This window comes from Taudactylus pleione, unplaced genomic scaffold (assembly GCF_031769625.1).
Source record: "Taudactylus pleione unplaced genomic scaffold, aTauple2 ptg000170l, whole genome shotgun sequence".
Taxonomy (NCBI): Eukaryota; Metazoa; Chordata; class Amphibia; order Anura; family Myobatrachidae; genus Taudactylus; species Taudactylus pleione.
The window spans coordinates 3,472,927-3,491,373 of NW_028284572.1; the positions used below are offsets into that span (position 1 = coordinate 3,472,927).

General features: G+C 46.3%; 1 protein-coding gene across 1 annotated transcript in view; it reads left to right on the plus strand.

Annotated features, from left to right (window-relative positions):
* Positions 1 to 17,184, plus strand: part of PPID (peptidylprolyl isomerase D) — a 28,956-nt gene extending 11,772 nt beyond the window's left edge. Inside the window, exons 5-10 of the mRNA XM_088475343.1 lie at positions 842 to 964; positions 1,626 to 1,732; positions 3,706 to 3,847; positions 15,882 to 15,968; positions 16,065 to 16,107; positions 16,679 to 17,184. Coding sequence (XP_088331469.1) covers positions 842 to 964; positions 1,626 to 1,732; positions 3,706 to 3,847; positions 15,882 to 15,968; positions 16,065 to 16,107; positions 16,679 to 16,767 — 591 coding nt within the window. The 3' untranslated portion in view covers positions 16,768 to 17,184. The remainder of the gene's footprint in view (positions 1 to 841; positions 965 to 1,625; positions 1,733 to 3,705; positions 3,848 to 15,881; positions 15,969 to 16,064; positions 16,108 to 16,678) is intronic.
* Positions 17,185 to 18,447: the final 1,263 nt, after the last annotated feature.

Genomic DNA, 18,447 nt, shown 5'->3' on the forward strand with positions numbered 1-18,447 from the left:
CCATAAAGGAATGTTACAATACTTGGGTAGGCTGTGGCATTTAAATTGTTCAGTTGCTATTAGGGGCCTTATGTGTATCAATAAAACAATCCCCAAATCATTACACTCCAGCCTGAACTAGACAAGACAGGATGCATTCATTTTGTTTATGCCATGTGCTGACCCTACATTTTTGCATGTCGCAACAGAAATTTTAATTCGCAGGACCAAACATTTTCCCAGTCTTTTTGTGAGCCTGTGCTCACTGTAGCCTCAGTTTCTTGTACTGATAGGGGTGAAACCCTGTGTGGCCTTCTGCTGATGCATCCCTCAACCACTACTAGGTTCATCATGATGGTTGGTCTTTAGTATTTCTTGTAACACATTGGTCTTTGAGTTACTGCCAGCTCTAACCAGTCTGGCCATCTTCCTCTGATCTCTCTCATTTAAAAAGGCATTTTTGCCCACAGACCTCACTTGATGTTTTGCGTACTACTCTTCGGAGAATGTAATGAATGAAAATTCTAGGAAATTCTAATTTTCTGAGATACTCAAACACCCTGTCTGGTACCAATACTCATTGTCATTTAGATCCCCTCTATGCTTTGGTGAGCATAACTAAACCACTGGACAGTATCTGCATACTTGTATTATGCATTGAGTTGCAGCCACATGACTGGCTGATTTGAATATTTGCATTAAAGGACAGGTGTACCTAATAAAATGGCCACTGAGTATGTAATAACTGTAGCTGTGACCTAACCATCCACATGACTACACATGCTGTTTTTTATTTATCTTTACAATGTTTCTCGAACAGCCTCGCACACTGATTTATCAGTTTAACACCTTTTCTATGTAGCTGTGTGTAATAGCAGAGTGCGGAGAGCTGAAAGATGGTGACGAGTGGGTCATGGCCCCATTAGATGGCTCCGGCGACACCCATCCTGACTTCCCAGAGGACTCTGATGTTGAATTAAATGATGTAAGCAGTCTATACACTTCTATAGTCATTCTAATTTGTCTACTCCCTTTTCAAATGTTATAGACATTTCATGATGTTTTTTTTTTTTTTTTTTTTAAGTATAAAGCAAAAAAATTAGAAAAAAAATATACCACAAATTGCACCCATTAGGCTTACTAGTAATGGGTTTAATGTGTATTATGTTTATGAATAGACTAGTTAGATTTGTCTGTACAGGTTGAGTCTCCCATATCCAAAATGCTTGGGACCAGGCGTATTTTGGGTATCGGATTGTTCCGTATTTTAGAATATTTGCATATCATAATGAAATATCATAGGAATGGGACTCAAATCTAAACACAGAATGCATTTATGTATTATATACACCTTATACACACAGCCTGCAGGTAATTTTATACAATATTTTTAATAATTTTGCATCACAAAATTTTTGTGTACGTGAAATTAATTTGTTTCATATACACATTATGCACACAGCCTGAAGGTTACTTTATACTATATTTTTAATAATTGTGTGCCTTAGTTCAATGTCCACAAACTTTGTTTATCAGAAAGCAAAGGTTTCACGATCTCAGTCATGCTAAAAATATTTCGGAATATTTGGATTTGGGAGACTCAACCTGTATAATCAAGTGCGTAAACCACTGTGTCTGCTTAACAGGTTGAAAAAATAGTCGGTATAGCAGAAGATGTCAAAAACATTGGGAATACCTTCTTCAAATCTCAGAACTGGGAGATGGCTACAAAGAAGTACAATAAAGCTCTAAGGTACGGTGTAAAAGTGAGCATTCGCTGAATAATCTTGTTTATAAATCTGCTCCCATTTCTGAGCTAGGGAACACCAAATAATCCCAAAGTGATCATTGTTCGTTTCCTAAAGTTGAAACTATCAGTATGAGGCAGCCTTCTGAGCAGAATAATTTTTAAACACCTAGGGGGAGATGTCAAACCTTTTGATAGAGAAAAATTGGGGAATTGGCCCATATTAGCCAATCAGCATCTAACTGTAATTTCATAAATTTTGCTAAATAAATGATAGCTAGGAGCTGATTGGTTCTATGGGCAATGTCTACACTTTATATCTCTCTACGGTTTGATAGATCTCACCTCTAATCTTTTCTAAAAGTAAGAACAGACTACAGAGTTAATACTAAGCAGGTTTGCCTAGTACTGAAGCTTTAAATCGTATTTCTTATATATAAAATTCATTAGTCTGTCCAGTTATGCATTAGGACACCTCTGCACCGGTTGGGATGAAACCAATGTTAAGTGGGTCCAGTTGGATCCATGCCAGGTTTTAGGGGGGGTTAGGGTCCTGGTTGGACCTCTCATTGGTGTACGCTGGGCAGAACTTTGACCCGGGGAGCCTGTTCTGAGCCTTCCACTGTATGGATTTGTACAAAAACTTCAGAGTGGTAAAATTGGATCCCAGAAGACATACTAGGCCAGAGGTTCCCAAACACGGTCCTCAAGGCTCCCCAACAGCTCAGGTTTTAGAGATATATCCATGGTTGAACACAGGTGACTTAATTAGTACCTCAGTCAATTTGATTTAACCAACTGTGCTCAACCATGGATATCTCTAAAACCTGAACTATTGGGTAACCTTGAGGACCATGTTTGGGAACCTCTGTACTAGGGTGTTGAGGTACCAGTCGGACCTCTCGTTGGTATACGCTGGGCAGAACTTTAACCTGAGGAGCCTATTCTTGGCCTTCCACTGGATGGATTTGGATGAAAACTTCAGAGGGGGGGTGGCAATTGGTCTGGGATGCCTAACTTAATAACTTTAATATTTAAACCTGGGCAATATTGGGTACTTCAGCTAGTTATCATTAAAACCAAAATACTGAATGAGTCTGTTTTGCGATCCACTACAAGACAAAAGGATTTTTTGTAATTGTCTTTTAGCATTAAGTTAAAGATTACCTTTTATCTCTGGCAGTCCTTTTTGTTTGTTACAGCTTATTCATACTAGCAAAAATAAAAAGCTGCACTCCTCATGCTACTTGTGGCCACTGCAAGCCCTCTGTTTTTATGTTCATGCAGTGAGATCAGTGAGAAACCCGGATGTAGAGCAGGGACCCACTTGTGCTTTGCTTACATAATTGCACTTCTGTAAGGCAAAACTGAGTGAAGGATGGGAATTAATTGTCTCAATTTATATTTGCTGCATACTTTGAATTATCTGGATAAAAAACACCTGTTATAAAATATTTTTAGTGAAACTGCATATTGGTGTATAAGTCTTATATTCTATTGGAGCATACACACGGTCAGATTTGTCAGATGAACGATTTGACCAACGATTTGAACGATGTGAACTATGAACGATTTTTGACTGCATTAAAATGAATGGAATCGTCCAAATCTGACTGCAAACACATCAGATGTCAGATATCGTTATCTGACTATCGGGAACGCGCATCGTTCATCGTTCAGACATGTCAGATTTTCCTTCAGATATGAACGATTGACCGATTTTATTTATTTTTTTAAATCGTTATCGTTCAGATCTGAATAAAAATCTGACCGTGTGTATGCACCATAAGAAATAAGACGTCTCATGTTGCAGACGGATATTGGTTCCTATGGAAATCTCCTGATCAATATAAACACTCATTTTGTATAGTTTGTAATAGATTGGTTGCTCAGAACATGTCCTAGATTAAGCAGAAATGCCAATCAAACTAATAACTTGTTTCATTAATGTGAACTCTTATCTATTTCATGTTTTGCAGATATGCAGAAAGCTGCAAAGATGTCACTGGAGATGACAACATATCAAAGTTAAATCCTATTGCTGTTAGCTGTAACCTGAATATTGCTGCGTGTAAACTGAAAATGTGTGACTTCAGAGCAGCCATTGAGAGCTGTCATGAGGTAAATCTTTAGTACTGTCCTGGCAGTAACAAATCCTTAGAATTACATCTTTTAGGTGCTTTCATATCCAAAGCCATATAATATATATTACACACGTGTGTGTGTGTGTGTGTTTTCAATACAATACTAATAAATGAGACATTTCTCCCAGCTTCCAACATGTTTCCTAGTGCCCTTAAAAAAACAAACAAAAAAAAAACTATGCATAAAGCCACAACAACTGAGTTACTGGTTAATGGAGCATACACACGGTCAGATTTGTCAGATGAACGATTTTACCAAAGTTTTTGAACGATTGAACGATTTTTGACTGCATTAAAATGAATGGAATCGTCCAAGTCTGACTGCAAACACATCAGATGTCAGATATCGTTATCTGACAAATGGGAACGCGCATCGTTCATCGTCCTTCGTTCAGGCATGTCAGATATGTCAGATTTTCCTTCAGATATGAACGACTGAACGATTTTAAATCGTTATTGTTCAGATCTGAAGGAAAAATCTGACCGTGTGTATGCACCATTACTTTGTATAAAAGTACATAGAGATTATAAATTGACTCCTCTCTTCAGTATATTTCAGATGTGTCTGGTCCTTAGTGCATACATAAGATCCTGTTTGCTCTATGCATTTATAAGCAGTTGGTGCTCTCCCTACATGCTAAAAGCTGTGGAGGTAAAATAAAAACATGAATACGCCCATTTCTCTTACAGCATGGCTGGGGAACACTGGACAATGGGATTGTAGGTTGGGCCTGAAGCTGGCACTTAATGAAATGTAGCTTTAAATCCTAAACGCCTCCCCCCTGCAATCCCACGATTCCAGTGTTCTTTAATTGACTGAGGAGTAGGGCACAATTTTACTGGGCTGCTTTTTATTGTAGTTTAGAATTTTATTTTATTTTTAATTATTTTTACCTTGAAGTTAGGTAAAGTGCTTTCTGCGTGACGACTGCTCGATTGTACTGGGGGGTCGCTTAGTGAGGACCCCCCACAGCACTCCGGGCTCCGTTTAAAGCTGTCGGGGACCGGCGCCTGCGGTAATCCTCTTAGAGGGTGCCAGCGGAGGGAGCGGTCCTGGATGGCGGCCGCCATTTTGCCAGTCTTTAGCGCCGGCTTCCCTCCCATGCACACACACTGGCAGGCGGCCCAGGTGAAGCGGGCTTGACCGGAGTTTTTCCCGACACTGGGAAGTACTCCAGGTCTGGGGACAGTGGAAATGGAGGGGCTGGAGCTTACCACGCTGCACTCTCTCTTCGGCAGCTGCATGGAATATGCGCCCTGCCTTCAGCAGGGGATGCACAGGGCGTCATCCATCTGTAGGCCCTGCTAGGTTCTCCTGCACTTCACAGGACGCTCCACTTCTCCCCTGCAGCTTCAGTGAAAGCTAAGTACTGTGCACAATACTTGTATGCCTATGTATGTGCACAATACTTGTATGCCTATGTATGTACACTATACTTGTATGCCTATGTATGTACTGGTAGCGTTCCCGCTAGACTGTTTTAGCGGAGTTCTGCACCCTGCCCTCCTTGTGGAGGGTAAAAAGCGCCCAGCCCTCCTTCATGAGGGCAAAAAGCTCCCTGCCCTCACAGCCTGCGGGTGCCGTCTTCACCCGCGGGTCGCAGTGTCCCGCGGGTGGGGAAATGTGCGGTGACTCGGTCACCGCCGGTGAATAGACGCTGGGCACATGCGCCCGGCATCTATTCTCCCTGTCAGCAGCGCTTGGGGACTGTCTGGTGTGTCCGTAAGTGCCAGGCACGCCCCCAAGAGTGACGTAAAGGTGACGCATCTTATAGACATGCCCCCTTTTCGGGTGCGCGCGCCTTCTGCGCACTCGGTAGTGCCTTCTCTAGCTACGGCGCCCTGCCTGCCGCCGGAGCTAGAGTGAACACTTTACGGGTACTGCCTTTGTCGCACTATATTAGCTGCCTCAGTATTAGGTCACACTGCTAATATGTACTAAGTAGATCAGACCGGCTGTCTTGTGTTACAAGGTGCGCAACGCATGGTGTAATGGTTAGCATTGCTACCTCATTGCATTGCGGGTTAGTTTCCCGCCTAACCCTAACTGTGTGGCGTTAGTTGGCAGGGATGTTGCTAGTTGGGTTCAGTCACAGGGTAACGTGCAGTTGCCCTCAGGGGCCTGGTGTGTATAGGGCATGGTGACGCGCAGCCATGTGGGGTGCTGCGTCCGCCATGGAGGGACAGGCATGGGCTCTCTGGCTCTCAGCAAGTCCGTGTTTGCCCAGGCGAAGCAGATAGTGTTTCACAGGGCGACCAAGTACAGACTTTGATGTGTCCTCATCTGTGTCGCAGGCTTCTTTTCCTCTATGGGGTTAAGTTCCCAGCTACGGTATGTCCTGCTCGGGCTCCGTGCTTTGCGGTGTCAGAATGTAGGTCAGGTTCCTCTCATTTGACACGTTTTAGAGATTGGTCTTGGAGGCGTCTTCCTTCTTCCAGGGCTTCATAAGCTGTTCCGCATACGTAAGTACTTGCGAAGACATGCGCTATCTCTAAGGGTGAGGACCTACTGTCCTCTTTGACTAATTGCTGCTGTGCGCCACTCTCTAGGCAGTTTGGATATGGCTTACAAGCATTGGCGACAGGAAGTCATTACTTCCCCTTCGGCAAATCTCTCTCCAGTCTCATCAGGGAGGTCTAGGAGACGCCAGATTACGAGGTCTCCATTCCTCGCACATTTGCTTCCAACGAATTATGTATCCAGGTGGAAGCACCTCTCACTGTTGTCGCTGCGGCAGACCTTTAGCTCAACACATGCCCCTTCCTGTTTGGGGATCAACATCCTTTAGGGATCTGCTAGCTAAACCTTGGAGGGTTGTCACCTGTCTGTTTTCATAGGTTCGGGGACATTAGTTGGCCTTGACGTGTGCTATGGTCACTTCTGCTGACAAAGTTGTTGCAGGACTTTACAATGGTTCGCCCTGGGATTCCCTGCCGGATTGGCGGGACAATTTCACGGCGGACTCTGTGTGGGAGGCTATGCAAGATGCACAAGTAGCTTATGGACTTCAGCTACTGCAGTTTGGGCTCGAATAGGCTTTTGGTATGCATAACCAGATTGTTCCTTACAATATTTTCTGTTTGGTATGAACGTTCTTTTTTATCCAGTACTAGATGCCTAGTGTTCCCTCTAGCTCCGGCGGCAGGCAGGGCGCCGGAGCTAGAGAGGGCAATGTTGTGCGCGCGGTTACGAAAAGGGGGCGTGTCTATAAGACGCGTCCCCCTTTTCGTCATACTTGGGGGCGTGCCCGGCGCTTACGGACATGCCGGGCAGCCCCCAAGCGCTGCAGAAAGGGAGAATAGACGCCGGGCGCACGCGCCCGGCGTCTATTCCCCGGCGGTGACCGGGTCACCGCATGTTTGTCCACCCGCGGGACACTGCGGCCCGCGGGTGAGAACGGCTCCCGCAGGCTGTTAGGGCAGGGCGCTTTTTGCCCTCCTCCTGGAGGGCAGGGTGCTTTTTGCCCTCCAGAAGGAGGACAGGGCGCCGCGCCCCGCTAAAACAGCCTAGCGGGAACACTAGATGCCGTATTCCCCACAGGAGAAAAACACTTTCTTCTTCTGGGTACATAGGGATACCTTTGGGTGTTGGTGGTAGTTAGGACCGGACACCATACAGTTAAAGCTTTCAGCTCCCAGGATGCTCCGGTCCTCTCCCCTATACCCCGCCCCCGAGCCTGAGGCATGTCGGGTTTGTGTGGTGTCCGGCTGGAGTCGGTTCACCTTTTTATACAGGAGGCTGGCTTGTGCAGCCCAAAGCTTTTTTATGATTTATTCTTTTTCTTTTTACAACTGAGCATGCAGCTCAGTTGTAAAAAGTCCTTTGGACGTCTGTGCTGCCGCTCCATCACCCCACCGGGTGCCGCGATACCATTGCCGCCTGCGTGCAAGTCATGGTGATTTTTGGCGGGATCCCGGGGACCTGGCTAGCTTGCCCCACGGGACGTCCCAGTCTGCAGCCCGGACGTCAGGGGACAGGTAAAGCGGGTCATCGTTCGCGGTGACCCGTGGGGAGTCGCAGTCTTACCTCCGGTCTCTGGGGACAGACCGGAGGCGCTGAGTGTACACACCGGCCCCGTCCGCGTGATTCACTAGACCACCAGGGGTACAGAGGTGCGGGATAACCGTGTCCCGGTGGTCAAAAATCAGCATGGGGAGGTCAGCCTTCCCCTTTAAAGCAGCTCCTCAGCTCAGGGCGCCATTCCTACGAGGTCTGGTCATCCTTAACTGCATTTGTCAGCAGGCCACGTCCCCTCTGAGCTTCGGTGGCCATTTTCTATATAGTGACAGCCACAGCTCTTCTTGGGGAAACGCTGGTTCCGGTCCCTCTACATACCGCTCCCTGGAGTCAGGTTATGTAGCGCTACAGCCTACCAGAAGTTGGGTCCCTGCCCATAGATTCTGTGTAGTTGAAAGTGGTGCACACATTACAGTATAGAGGTTTATGCATTGTACGTGACTTACTGCTAGCGCTGTTGTATGTACTTATACTCAATCTGTCAGCTTATGCCTGTCCCTTTCATTTTCTCTTTCTGAAACCCTGGCATACCGGTGTATTGGGGGTTTATGTACTTCATTCTGAGGTAATCAGCGGTGAAAACAGTCACATGCTGCTTAGGTGCACTTAGCTGTGCCATTAACCTCGGCTGTCATATCCTGCAGTTTTTCTATAAACGCTGGCAGGATCTCTATACTGCTCACACACTCATATATTTGGTTCACTGTGCATGCATTCAGTTGCCTATTGCCCAGTGCCATAGTGTTACATATAATTGGTGTATACTGTTGCATACTTGAACCGTAATTTGCTCAGTCCCATATTGTATTCTACAGTTATGTCTAACAAGGGCAAGAGTACAAAACAATCAGATGCACCTGTTGTGCTCACATGCAAATCTTGTGCTGCTGGCTTAACTCAGGAGGATTTGGTTCAGGATGACCTTTGTGCTAACGGTTATTCGGCGCCAGGTTAATCAGCTCCATTAACCCCTGCACAGGAGCCTGCCTGGGCTTCCTTTTCACAGGAGCTGGCCTCCATTGCAGATCGCCTGGCTGTCCCTGCTGTAATTCCCCCTAAGGGATTGCCACAGCAGGTACAGACATTGAAGGTACAACCTATTCCACCTCCGTGGGTTGATACCCTATCCTCTGTGCTGAGTCTGGCAGCTACGGCCTTTCAGAGTATGACACAGGGATATCCCCATACCTGGCAGATCTGCCAAGTGTCCTGTGTTATCCTCACAGTCTATGCACCTCACGGATACGGAGGTATCTTCAGAGGCAGATGAGGATGACGGCTCTACTGCTGAATCCCTCACTAGAGAGGATGTGCTTCAATCCAATATGGACATACCAGCCTTAGTGCGGGAGGTCAGGTCTGTTCCCTTTCTCGGATCAGTTAGCTGAACACATGGCGGCAGCTTGGGAAACACTGGGTAAGAAGCTTCAGCCACAACAGCGGTTGCATAAGTCTAACCCTTTTCCTACCGCTCATTGTACTAAGTGGGAAACCCCTCCAGCAGTGGACTCCCATATTACCAGATTGGTTAAATCCTCTACGTTGCCTATTCATACGGATTCCTCACTGAAGGAGCCTACAGATAGGAAGATGGATACAGCTCTGAAATGTGTATACTCTTTCAGGTGCAATTGCTCGCCCTACCATGGCTATTGCTTGGGTAGCTAAGGCAATTGAGAGCTGGGTAGACACCATAGAGGTCTCTCTCTCTCTCTCTCTCTCTCTCTCTCTCTCTCTCTCTCTCTCTCTCTCTCTCGGTCTTGGAAGGCAGATGCAGACTCCAAAAAGGCCTTACATTTGTTGCCTTATAGGGGTGACATTCTCTTAGGCCCTGAATTGGATAAAATTGTGATCAGATTAGCGGCATTTAAAACTGCCTTTCTGCCTGCAGCAACTACTCCAAAACCCAGGACTACGTCCTTTCGTCCCAGGGGAAGATCTAAGGGTCAGTCGTTGCCTAGACACTGCTTCCGCTAAGCAGGCTTGCTCTGAGGAGCAAGCAAGCCTGGGCCACCAGACGCCCAGCTGACGACAAGCTCTCTTCCTGACTGCTTGGGCCTCCCCCTGGGAGATCCCAAAGTGGGTGGTCGGCTTCTTCAATTCACCCAAATCTGGCGTCAGACCACCACAGACGAATGGGTGCAAGAAGTGGTCTCTCACGGGTACGTCCTCTTATTCCTAAGAAGGCCTCCGCCTCCAATTCTTTTACACAGTGCCCCCAGCGGACCCAGACAAGGCCAGGTTTCTACAAAATGCCATTCCGTCCTTGCTGCTAGCGGGGATAATAGTGCCAGTTCCACCCTCTCATTGGGGGAATGGTTACTTTTCTACCCTGTTCCTGGTGAAGAAACCAAACGGGTCTTATCGACCTATTCTGAATCTCAAGTCCTTGAACAAGTTTGTCAAAGTGCGAAGGTTTCAGAAGGAAACTCTACGGTCAGTTGTTCTGGCTATGGAGCCTGGGGATTTTCTGGTTTCCCTGGACATTCAGGACACATACCTACATGTGTCTATAGCACCATCTCAACAAAAATACCTGCGTTTTGTGGTTCTACAGCAACATTTTCAGTTCCAGGCTCTTCCCTTTGGACTGGCTACTGCTCCACAGGTATTTACCAAAGTTATGGCTATTATGGCTGTCCACCTGCGGGGTCAGGGAGTCTGATTACTACCGTACCTGGACGACCTGCTACTCCTGGCAAGGTCTCCAGAGATTCTCCAACGACATCTGCAGATAACCATTACCTATCTACAAAAGCACGATTGGTTGATCAATTGGAAGAAGTCCCTAAATCCGTCTCAGCGGATGGTTCATCTGGGAGCTGTGCTGGATTCTCAAACACAGAGAATCTTCCTGACGGAGGACAAGATTGCTACACTTCAAACACGCCTTTGCAGGTTCCTCCACAACCCCCGAGTTTCTATTCATGCGACTATGCAGATTCTGGGATCCATGGTATCCACCTTCGACATGGTGGAATACGCCCAGTTCCACTCCAGGCTACTAAAACGCCTGATTCTATCCAGATGGAACGGTTTGCCTCAGAGGATCAGATCTCAGGAAATGATTCTCTCTACAGAGATTCGTCTGTCCCTTTCTTGGTATATACTGACGTCCCACCTGAAAAAAGGGTGCCCCTTTTGGATTCCGGATTGTATTCTCCTCACAACAGACTCTGAGGGTGGGGCATAGTTACTGGTCAACACTCCTTTCAGGGTCGTTGGTTAGTGGAGTCATCTCTGCCAATCAATGTATTGGAACTCAGAGCCAACTACAGAGCCGTCATTCAGGCTCAGGATATTCTCCAGGGCGAACCTGTACAGGTACAGTCTGACAACGCCACGGCAGTGGCTTGCATAAATCACCAGGGAGGCACACGCAGTCGGTCGGCTATGGCAGAAGTGGCACGCATTCTCGCATGGGCCGAGGGACACATTCCGGCCATCTCCATGGTGGTCATTCCGGGAGTACTAAATTGGGAAGCGGACTTCCTCATCCGTCACGACGTGCATGCAAGGGAATGGTCTCTCCACCCAGAAGTCTTTCAACTCCTAGTGGACAAATGTGGCCTACCACAGGTGGACCTCATGGCCTCAGACAAGCTGCTGGTGTACGGGTCCAGAACAAAGGATGCCGAAGCAGCCTTCGTAGATGCATTGATAGTACAGTGGACCTTCCATATGGCGTATCTTTTTTTTCTCCGGTCTCCCTGCTTCCTCGAGTTCTTCGGAAGTTCAAGCAAGATGAAGGTATGCTCCTACTGGTGGCACCAGACTGCATTGGTACTCAGATCTTCTGAGCCTCTCCATAGACACGCCGTATCTGCTTCCTCAATGGCCGGACCTGTTATCTCACGGTCCTTGCTTCCACCCAGACCGGTCGGCTGTTTTTGACAGCGTGGCTCTTGAGACATCCCTCCTAAGGTCCAAGGGCTTCTCTCGCTCTGTGGTTCAGACTATGCTCAGGGCCCATAAGCCGGTCTCTGCATGTATTTATCACAGTGTGGCATACCTATTTTCAATGGTGCACCACTAAGAGTTATGACCCTCAGGCGTTTAGGGTCTCTATAGTCTTGGCCTTCCTTCAAGCCAGATTGGACCAGCGTCTTTGTTCATTGAAAGTGCAGGTCTCTGCCTTATCCATATGGTTTCAGCGAAAAATTTCTGCCATGACTGATGATCACACCTTCTTTCACGGTGTCCTCTGCATACAACCTCCCTTTGTTCCTCCAGTGGCTCCATGGGATTTACCAGTGGTTCTCCAGGCCCTTCAGGGTCCTCAGTTTGAGCCTTTGGTTCTGTGGACTTCAAGTGGCTTACGGCTAAGACTCCGTTTCTTCTGGCTATAGCATCGGCCAGAAGGGTGTCAGATTTAGGGGCGCTTTCCTGTCGCTCCCCATTTCTGGTATCTGTCCATACCATTCTCAGGTTCTATGCCTTTGATACCTTTGCCTCTCAGGATGCTTCCTTTGGGTGTAGAGTCCTCCTCTCAGCTCAGGAGCGTCCCCGCCCTTGAATACTGCTTTGGGAAATCCCTGTGGATCCCTATGGACCCTGAAGAAGAAAATGAGTTATGGTAAAACTTACCTTGTTAACTCTTCTAAGTCCATAGGGCGCCCGCCCTGATGCACCTGGCTGCTATGGGTTGTGCTTCTGGTCACCGGTTTCCCGTCTCCTATCTGAGAGTGTGATTCTTGTGTGCCAGTCTTCCTTCTCTCCTATCCTCCTCGGCCTTGCTAACAAACTGATTTGCCTCGGGGACGGGGTATAGTGGAGAGGACTGGAGCATCCTGGGAGCTGAAAGCTTTAACTGTATGGTGTGCCCATTCCTAACTACCACCTACAAGGTATCCTGTGGACCCAATGGACTTCAAAGAAATAGAAGTTAAGAAAGGTAAGGTTTACCATAACTCTCATTTTTCTTCCGGCAGCAGTCCCGACAGGCGGGGTCTGCATTTCCAAGTTTATGCTCCTCCTTTCGGGGTGGTGCGTCCTGGCAAGGTCTGTCTGCCACAAGCTGATTCTACCTAGGCAGGGGTTCCAGAGGCAGTTTTTCTGGTACCACTCACTGTTCTGGGGTCACGGCTCCAACGAAGCCTTGTGCCTAATGGGGTATCTCTTATACCCAGTTTGCGTGCGAAGGGACGATTGTTCCAGTTCAGCAAACATTGAGTGACGTCCTCAGGCACCTGGGCGCGAGGAATCATTTGCTATGGTTCCATCATGGACCTCGGAGGACCGCTGCCAAGGCATTGCTTTTGGTTTTTCAACATCGCTTTTCCCCAGGAAGCGGCGTGCATGGTGGCATTGGTCGTGCTATTGTTCAACTCCCCTCGACCGGCATTTTTGTTCCAGTTCTTCCGCAGGCAGAGAAACTGGGGCTCTAAATTATTTCTGATTCGAATCTGACTGCTCATTCCGGCCGACCGTGTATCTTCATGCCTTGAGCACCAGGGGGTGGGTAGTTCCATTCTAATGGACTCTCTACGATTAGAGCCCCACAGCATGGAGGCCAACACATGCTCACTAGGCGTCTGGAACGCGTATCTTAACAGTTTTGGGCAGGTCGTCTTTCTTCCTCAGTCAGTAATCGAATCTGCCCCCAGTCTGTGCCGGGCCGTACCGTTTGGTGAAGCCCCGGCTCCTTGTGTTTGCAGTGAACTAAGGGCAGTGATGCTGCGCATATTGCACATAGAAGGTAGCACAACTATTCCCTTTTCGGATGTTCTCCTTGTGACTGATCCTTTGGCTTCACAGTTACGGACCTTCCTAGGTCGCTTGTTTCACGTACTTTCGGATCAATGCTATATACCGACCTTCAGTTCTGGGGGTGGCCTGCGGGGTTTCTCGTGGCCAGTGCACGGACCTTCCTGAACTTGGTCTCACCGGTTCTGTTGGTGCCTTTTCCGTCCCTCTTGCTGAGCATTCGGTTGTTGGGCATGAGAGTCTCCACTTAGAGACCATTCAGTGGATCGGGTCCACTCGCGGGAGTTCCAGTGTGTAAGTCTCCAGTTTGCTCGGCATCCCTCTCGTCTCTGTTGCTTGTTCGGTCAAACAGCACTCCTCTCTCAATCGGTGGATGGTTTTCTTTATTCTCCTCTATGTCCGTTCCTTGGTCCCTCTGGGATGGGCTTGTGGTGCCCACGGATGCAAGACACCTAGACTGAGGAGCCATGACATTGCTTTTTTGGTAAGACTGCTCCGTGGCTAGCGCATCTTTCTGCCGACCCCACTGTTACCTACGGGTCTCCTGGCTCGTAGAGGCTCCAGGCTGGCTCCACTGGTCATCATGTGGGGACATTCTCAAGCAGTATGTCTTGGATGGTGTCTTCCACTTCACCCAGACCTCCAGCAACACGGTCCATTGTCTCTACGCAGGGACCTTCCTACGTTGGTTTTACCGACCTGGCTTAGGTGACCAGGTGTTGGAAAGCTGACTGTTTTCTCTCTTGGTGGTCCATACCGGGCGAGCCCGGACACAGTTTCCATCTCGCGTTTTCCTCTGAGTCGGGAAACTCTGCCTCTTGTGATGGGGTACATTACAAGTTTTCACCTATCTCGTTTCTTGGCCTTCCTTCTGGGGGTTTTGGAGGCAGATTAACTACATTTTGTCACTATACAGACTTTGGCCCGTTCACTTTTTTTTCCGGTGGCGTTAGGCCTTTCTTCCGAAGGTCCAAATCCTTTTTACTAGGTGTGCTGCATATTCAGCCAGCATTTCAGCCACAGATGGTGCCGTGAAACCTTGCTCTAGTCCTATCTGTTCTCACACAGGCGGCATTGGAGTAGAGGCGATCAGCTGATCTTCAGTTAGTTGCTTGAAAGCTGGTCTTCCTTATGGCTATTGCCTTCACTCAGCATGGTTCCATGTTTAGGGTTTCCAAGCTGTCTTTTCTCCTCTTCCAAGAGGATGGTACGGTTCTCTGTACAGTTTTTACATTCCGGCCGACACTTGTTTCAGCCTATTACTTCTACCAGGATGTTGTCTTTCTGGTTCCTCATTCTTCGGCGACTTCCTGGGACTTGGATGAGCTGGTTCTGCCGATTTTCCTTGGACACGTTGTCCTTGGTACACCGCACTGCTCTCTGCAGGTTCTTTCGTCGTGCATGAACATGGTTGGGGGGCTACTCAGCAGACTTTTGCGCATTGGATTCGCTCGGTCATCACTCATGCCTCTTCTGGTGCGGGGCGACCGCCATCAAACCGGGTGTCATCGCCTTCGGCCAGGGTGGCGGAAATCTTATGGGTAGCGCAACGTGGGACCAGCAGCACAGGTCCGATGTACAGTTATCTGGTCCCTTGTCCGCACGTTTGCTCATTTTTGCGTTTCAGGTTTTTTTTGCCTCCGCCGGCACCCACTTCGGGCGTACAGTTCTCCGGTCAGGCAACCTGAGCATTCCCTTCCCTGGGGGCAGCTTTGGTTTGTCCCATTGTCCAGTGTTCCCCAGCCTTGTTGCAAGATAAATTAGGATTTTTGATCAATTTACCGTTGAATCCTTTTCACTTAAGCAGGCTGGTGAACACTGCGATCCCTCCCTCACGGTCAGTCGTGCAAAGGTTTTGGTTCTTGACCGTCTTTTTTTACCCTACTGGTTTGTTTGTTCTTAAGTTTCACGGAGTTCCTGCTACTCCTCTCTGGACTCTTTTAAAGAAGTACTGGAATTGTGGGATTGCAGTGAGGGAGGAGCTTTAGGATTTACAATTTTAGCTTTAGGATTTACAATTCCATTGTCCAGTGTTCCTCAGGCTACTTAAGAGAAAAGGATTCAACGGTAACTTGACTAAAAATCCTATTTTTGTACATAACTTAATGTGGCTAGGAGCGGAAGCAGCAGGCATATGCACCAGTTATAAAAGATTAGCTCATAACTATATCACAGCTGTCATTTTGGCTTCACTTATTGTAGAACAAAAGTAATGGTGAATTATTTAGATTACAGTGTGATGCTCAGTAACCAAACCTTTTTTTTTTTTTTTTCTTTTTTCTAATAGGCTCTTGAAATCGATCCGTCTAACACAAAAGCACTTTACAGACGGGCCCAGGGCTGGCAGGGTTTGAAAGATTATGAACAAGCATTGGTAAACTATTACTTTAAGAGCTCATATTGCATTTGTATTGTGTATTTACTTTGTATCAAACATATTAATTGTAATTTTTTTTTTGTTTTACTGTAGGAGGATCTTAAAAAGGCCTATGAGTTAGCACCTGAGGATAAAGGTTAGTCTGTCTACTGAGATAAAGGTAGTGGACTGTTGGGTAGATAAATCTGTGGCAAGTAATATGGATGGGCAGATTAGTTACATCCAGAAGGAGCGCCAAACAGACATCTTGCATGGGGCACCATGTTCTGCCACCTGATGATTGTATATGGTCCAATCCAATTTTAAACAGATTGGTCATCAAAATCATGTGTGCATCTTAATTAGAGCTGCTGCTAACTTTTACAATTGATCTATTCAGACAGGCTGTAGTTATAAATAAATCCTGTAACTCCGCAGAATGTATTTAAGAGCTCAGTGTTCTGTTTACTACATCAATAATTTGATGCCCTAGTCAGAGACTTGTTGTTTGCTTAATATAGCACAAACCGAGGCATCTCAAAATCTTGCTTGGCTCTCCCAGTCAGTGCAAGTATAGGTGACTTGCCAAGAACACATTTGCACCTTTACATAAATAAGCGATTTGCTGTTTATACCTACAACATAATCTGGTTGGGAAATGTTGTACTACATAAACCTGGGGCCACAGTATGTCCTGACCATTTACTTGATCTTCTCGTCTGTTGCAGCTATCAGCGGTGAAATCCTTCGAGTCAAGCACAGGATTAAAGAACAGAAGGAAAAAGAGAAAGCTGTATATGCAAAAATGTTTGCATAAGTGTTTACAGTGAAATGGGCATGCAGTGTACTGAGACCTACAGCATCTGGGCACAAAGGATCTGCAAGAAGAATTGCTTTGATACTAAACCAAAAAATGAATTTCATAGGTTTGAACCCAGGTGTTTCATGTTTACAATTTTTTTAGTTACGATCTCCTTTCTTTTATTGTCAGTTGTGACACTGCATGAACTATGCAACAAGTGGGATGTGCAGTGTAGTTTAGTTTTTTTTTATTTGTGTGTTAGCTTCTGTTAGTTTCCAGCAGTGAAGCCACTAATGCTTGTTTTATTCTCTGTAACCGCGAAAGGATGGGGCTAATTGCTTCCTATGTAACGTTCAGGAGAGAGTAGCGGTTCTGTTTTATTGTGTGTTCTTTCATAAACCTGAGAGAATAAATGGTTTACTGTCCTTCCTACTTGAGACTTGCCTTAAATTTGCTTTGTTTGTGATGCACCAAAGAGAAATCACTGAGTGTAATGGTCCATAAAATATTCTTAATCAGTTTTGGACTAAGCCTTGCTGCCATGCTGTCTGCACTGTAGCTGCCAGACCATGCACTAGAAAACAGGGGGCGTCCATGGCAGCAAATTCTCCAGTGTGTTACCTGAAGGTCCCACTGGATATCTAGAGCTTCTACGCACTTCAGCATTTTCTTGGACACCTTGGTTCATTATGGTGACACATGGCTGGTGTGCTGTGTATTAAAAGACAAAATGGTATTTTACCTAATGTAGCCGATTTTAACAACTATTGCATTAACAAATTATGCCCGTATTCAATAGCTGGATTTTTCGCCTCCTTCGCCTGTTTTCCAAGCGGAAAAGTATCAGGCGCGTGCCCAATTATCCCCATATTCAATAACTATGCAAAAACAGGTCCCGGCGAAACTGGAAGTGGCGAAAAAACCTGGGAATTTTTGGGAAATCATCCTGGTACCCCCTAAAGATGTCCAGACATGGGGGATCACTATGGGTACCCCTGTTTTTGCATGCTGAAGGAAGTCGGGTTTTTAAATAGCCACGGCAGGTGTATAAATGTGGCTTGAAGAAGGTGATGAAGAGCATTTAGGATTTTTTTTGGGGAAAAATAACCATGGCCATCAAATTTGGGGTACATGAAAATGGTTGCAAGCATATTTTTAAATCCCTAAAATGATTTTTACAAATTTTTCAAAAATGCACCTGCCGCTACTACCCGCAATGAAGAAGACACCTGCCGCATACTTGGGAACCCCTCTGGAATTAATTTTGGTACTTTAGAAGTTTGTCCACCTTTTTCTTTTTTTTTATCCCAAAATTAAACTACATTTTTTGGGGTGTCCCGATTTTTTTTAATTTATTTAAAAAAAACAAAAAAAAACTTTTTGACAGATCATTTTTAGGGGACATTCCCAGGGGTGCAGGCTATTTTTTTTTTTTTTTTTTTTTTTTAAGCCTGCACCCCTAAACCCCAATTCTGCACTTTTTTTTGCCAGCTAAAGGCTGGAGAAAACGCATCCCCGTTTTTTTTACAAAGACTTCGCACTGGCGAAAAATTGAATATGCGGATAATTACAATAGGCGAAAATGACATCATCGGCGATAAATTATCACCTATAACGGGTTTTCACCTTGAATTGAATACGGGCCTAAATGTACAAATCGGGTTTATCCACAAATATCCAATAACATTCAGGAGC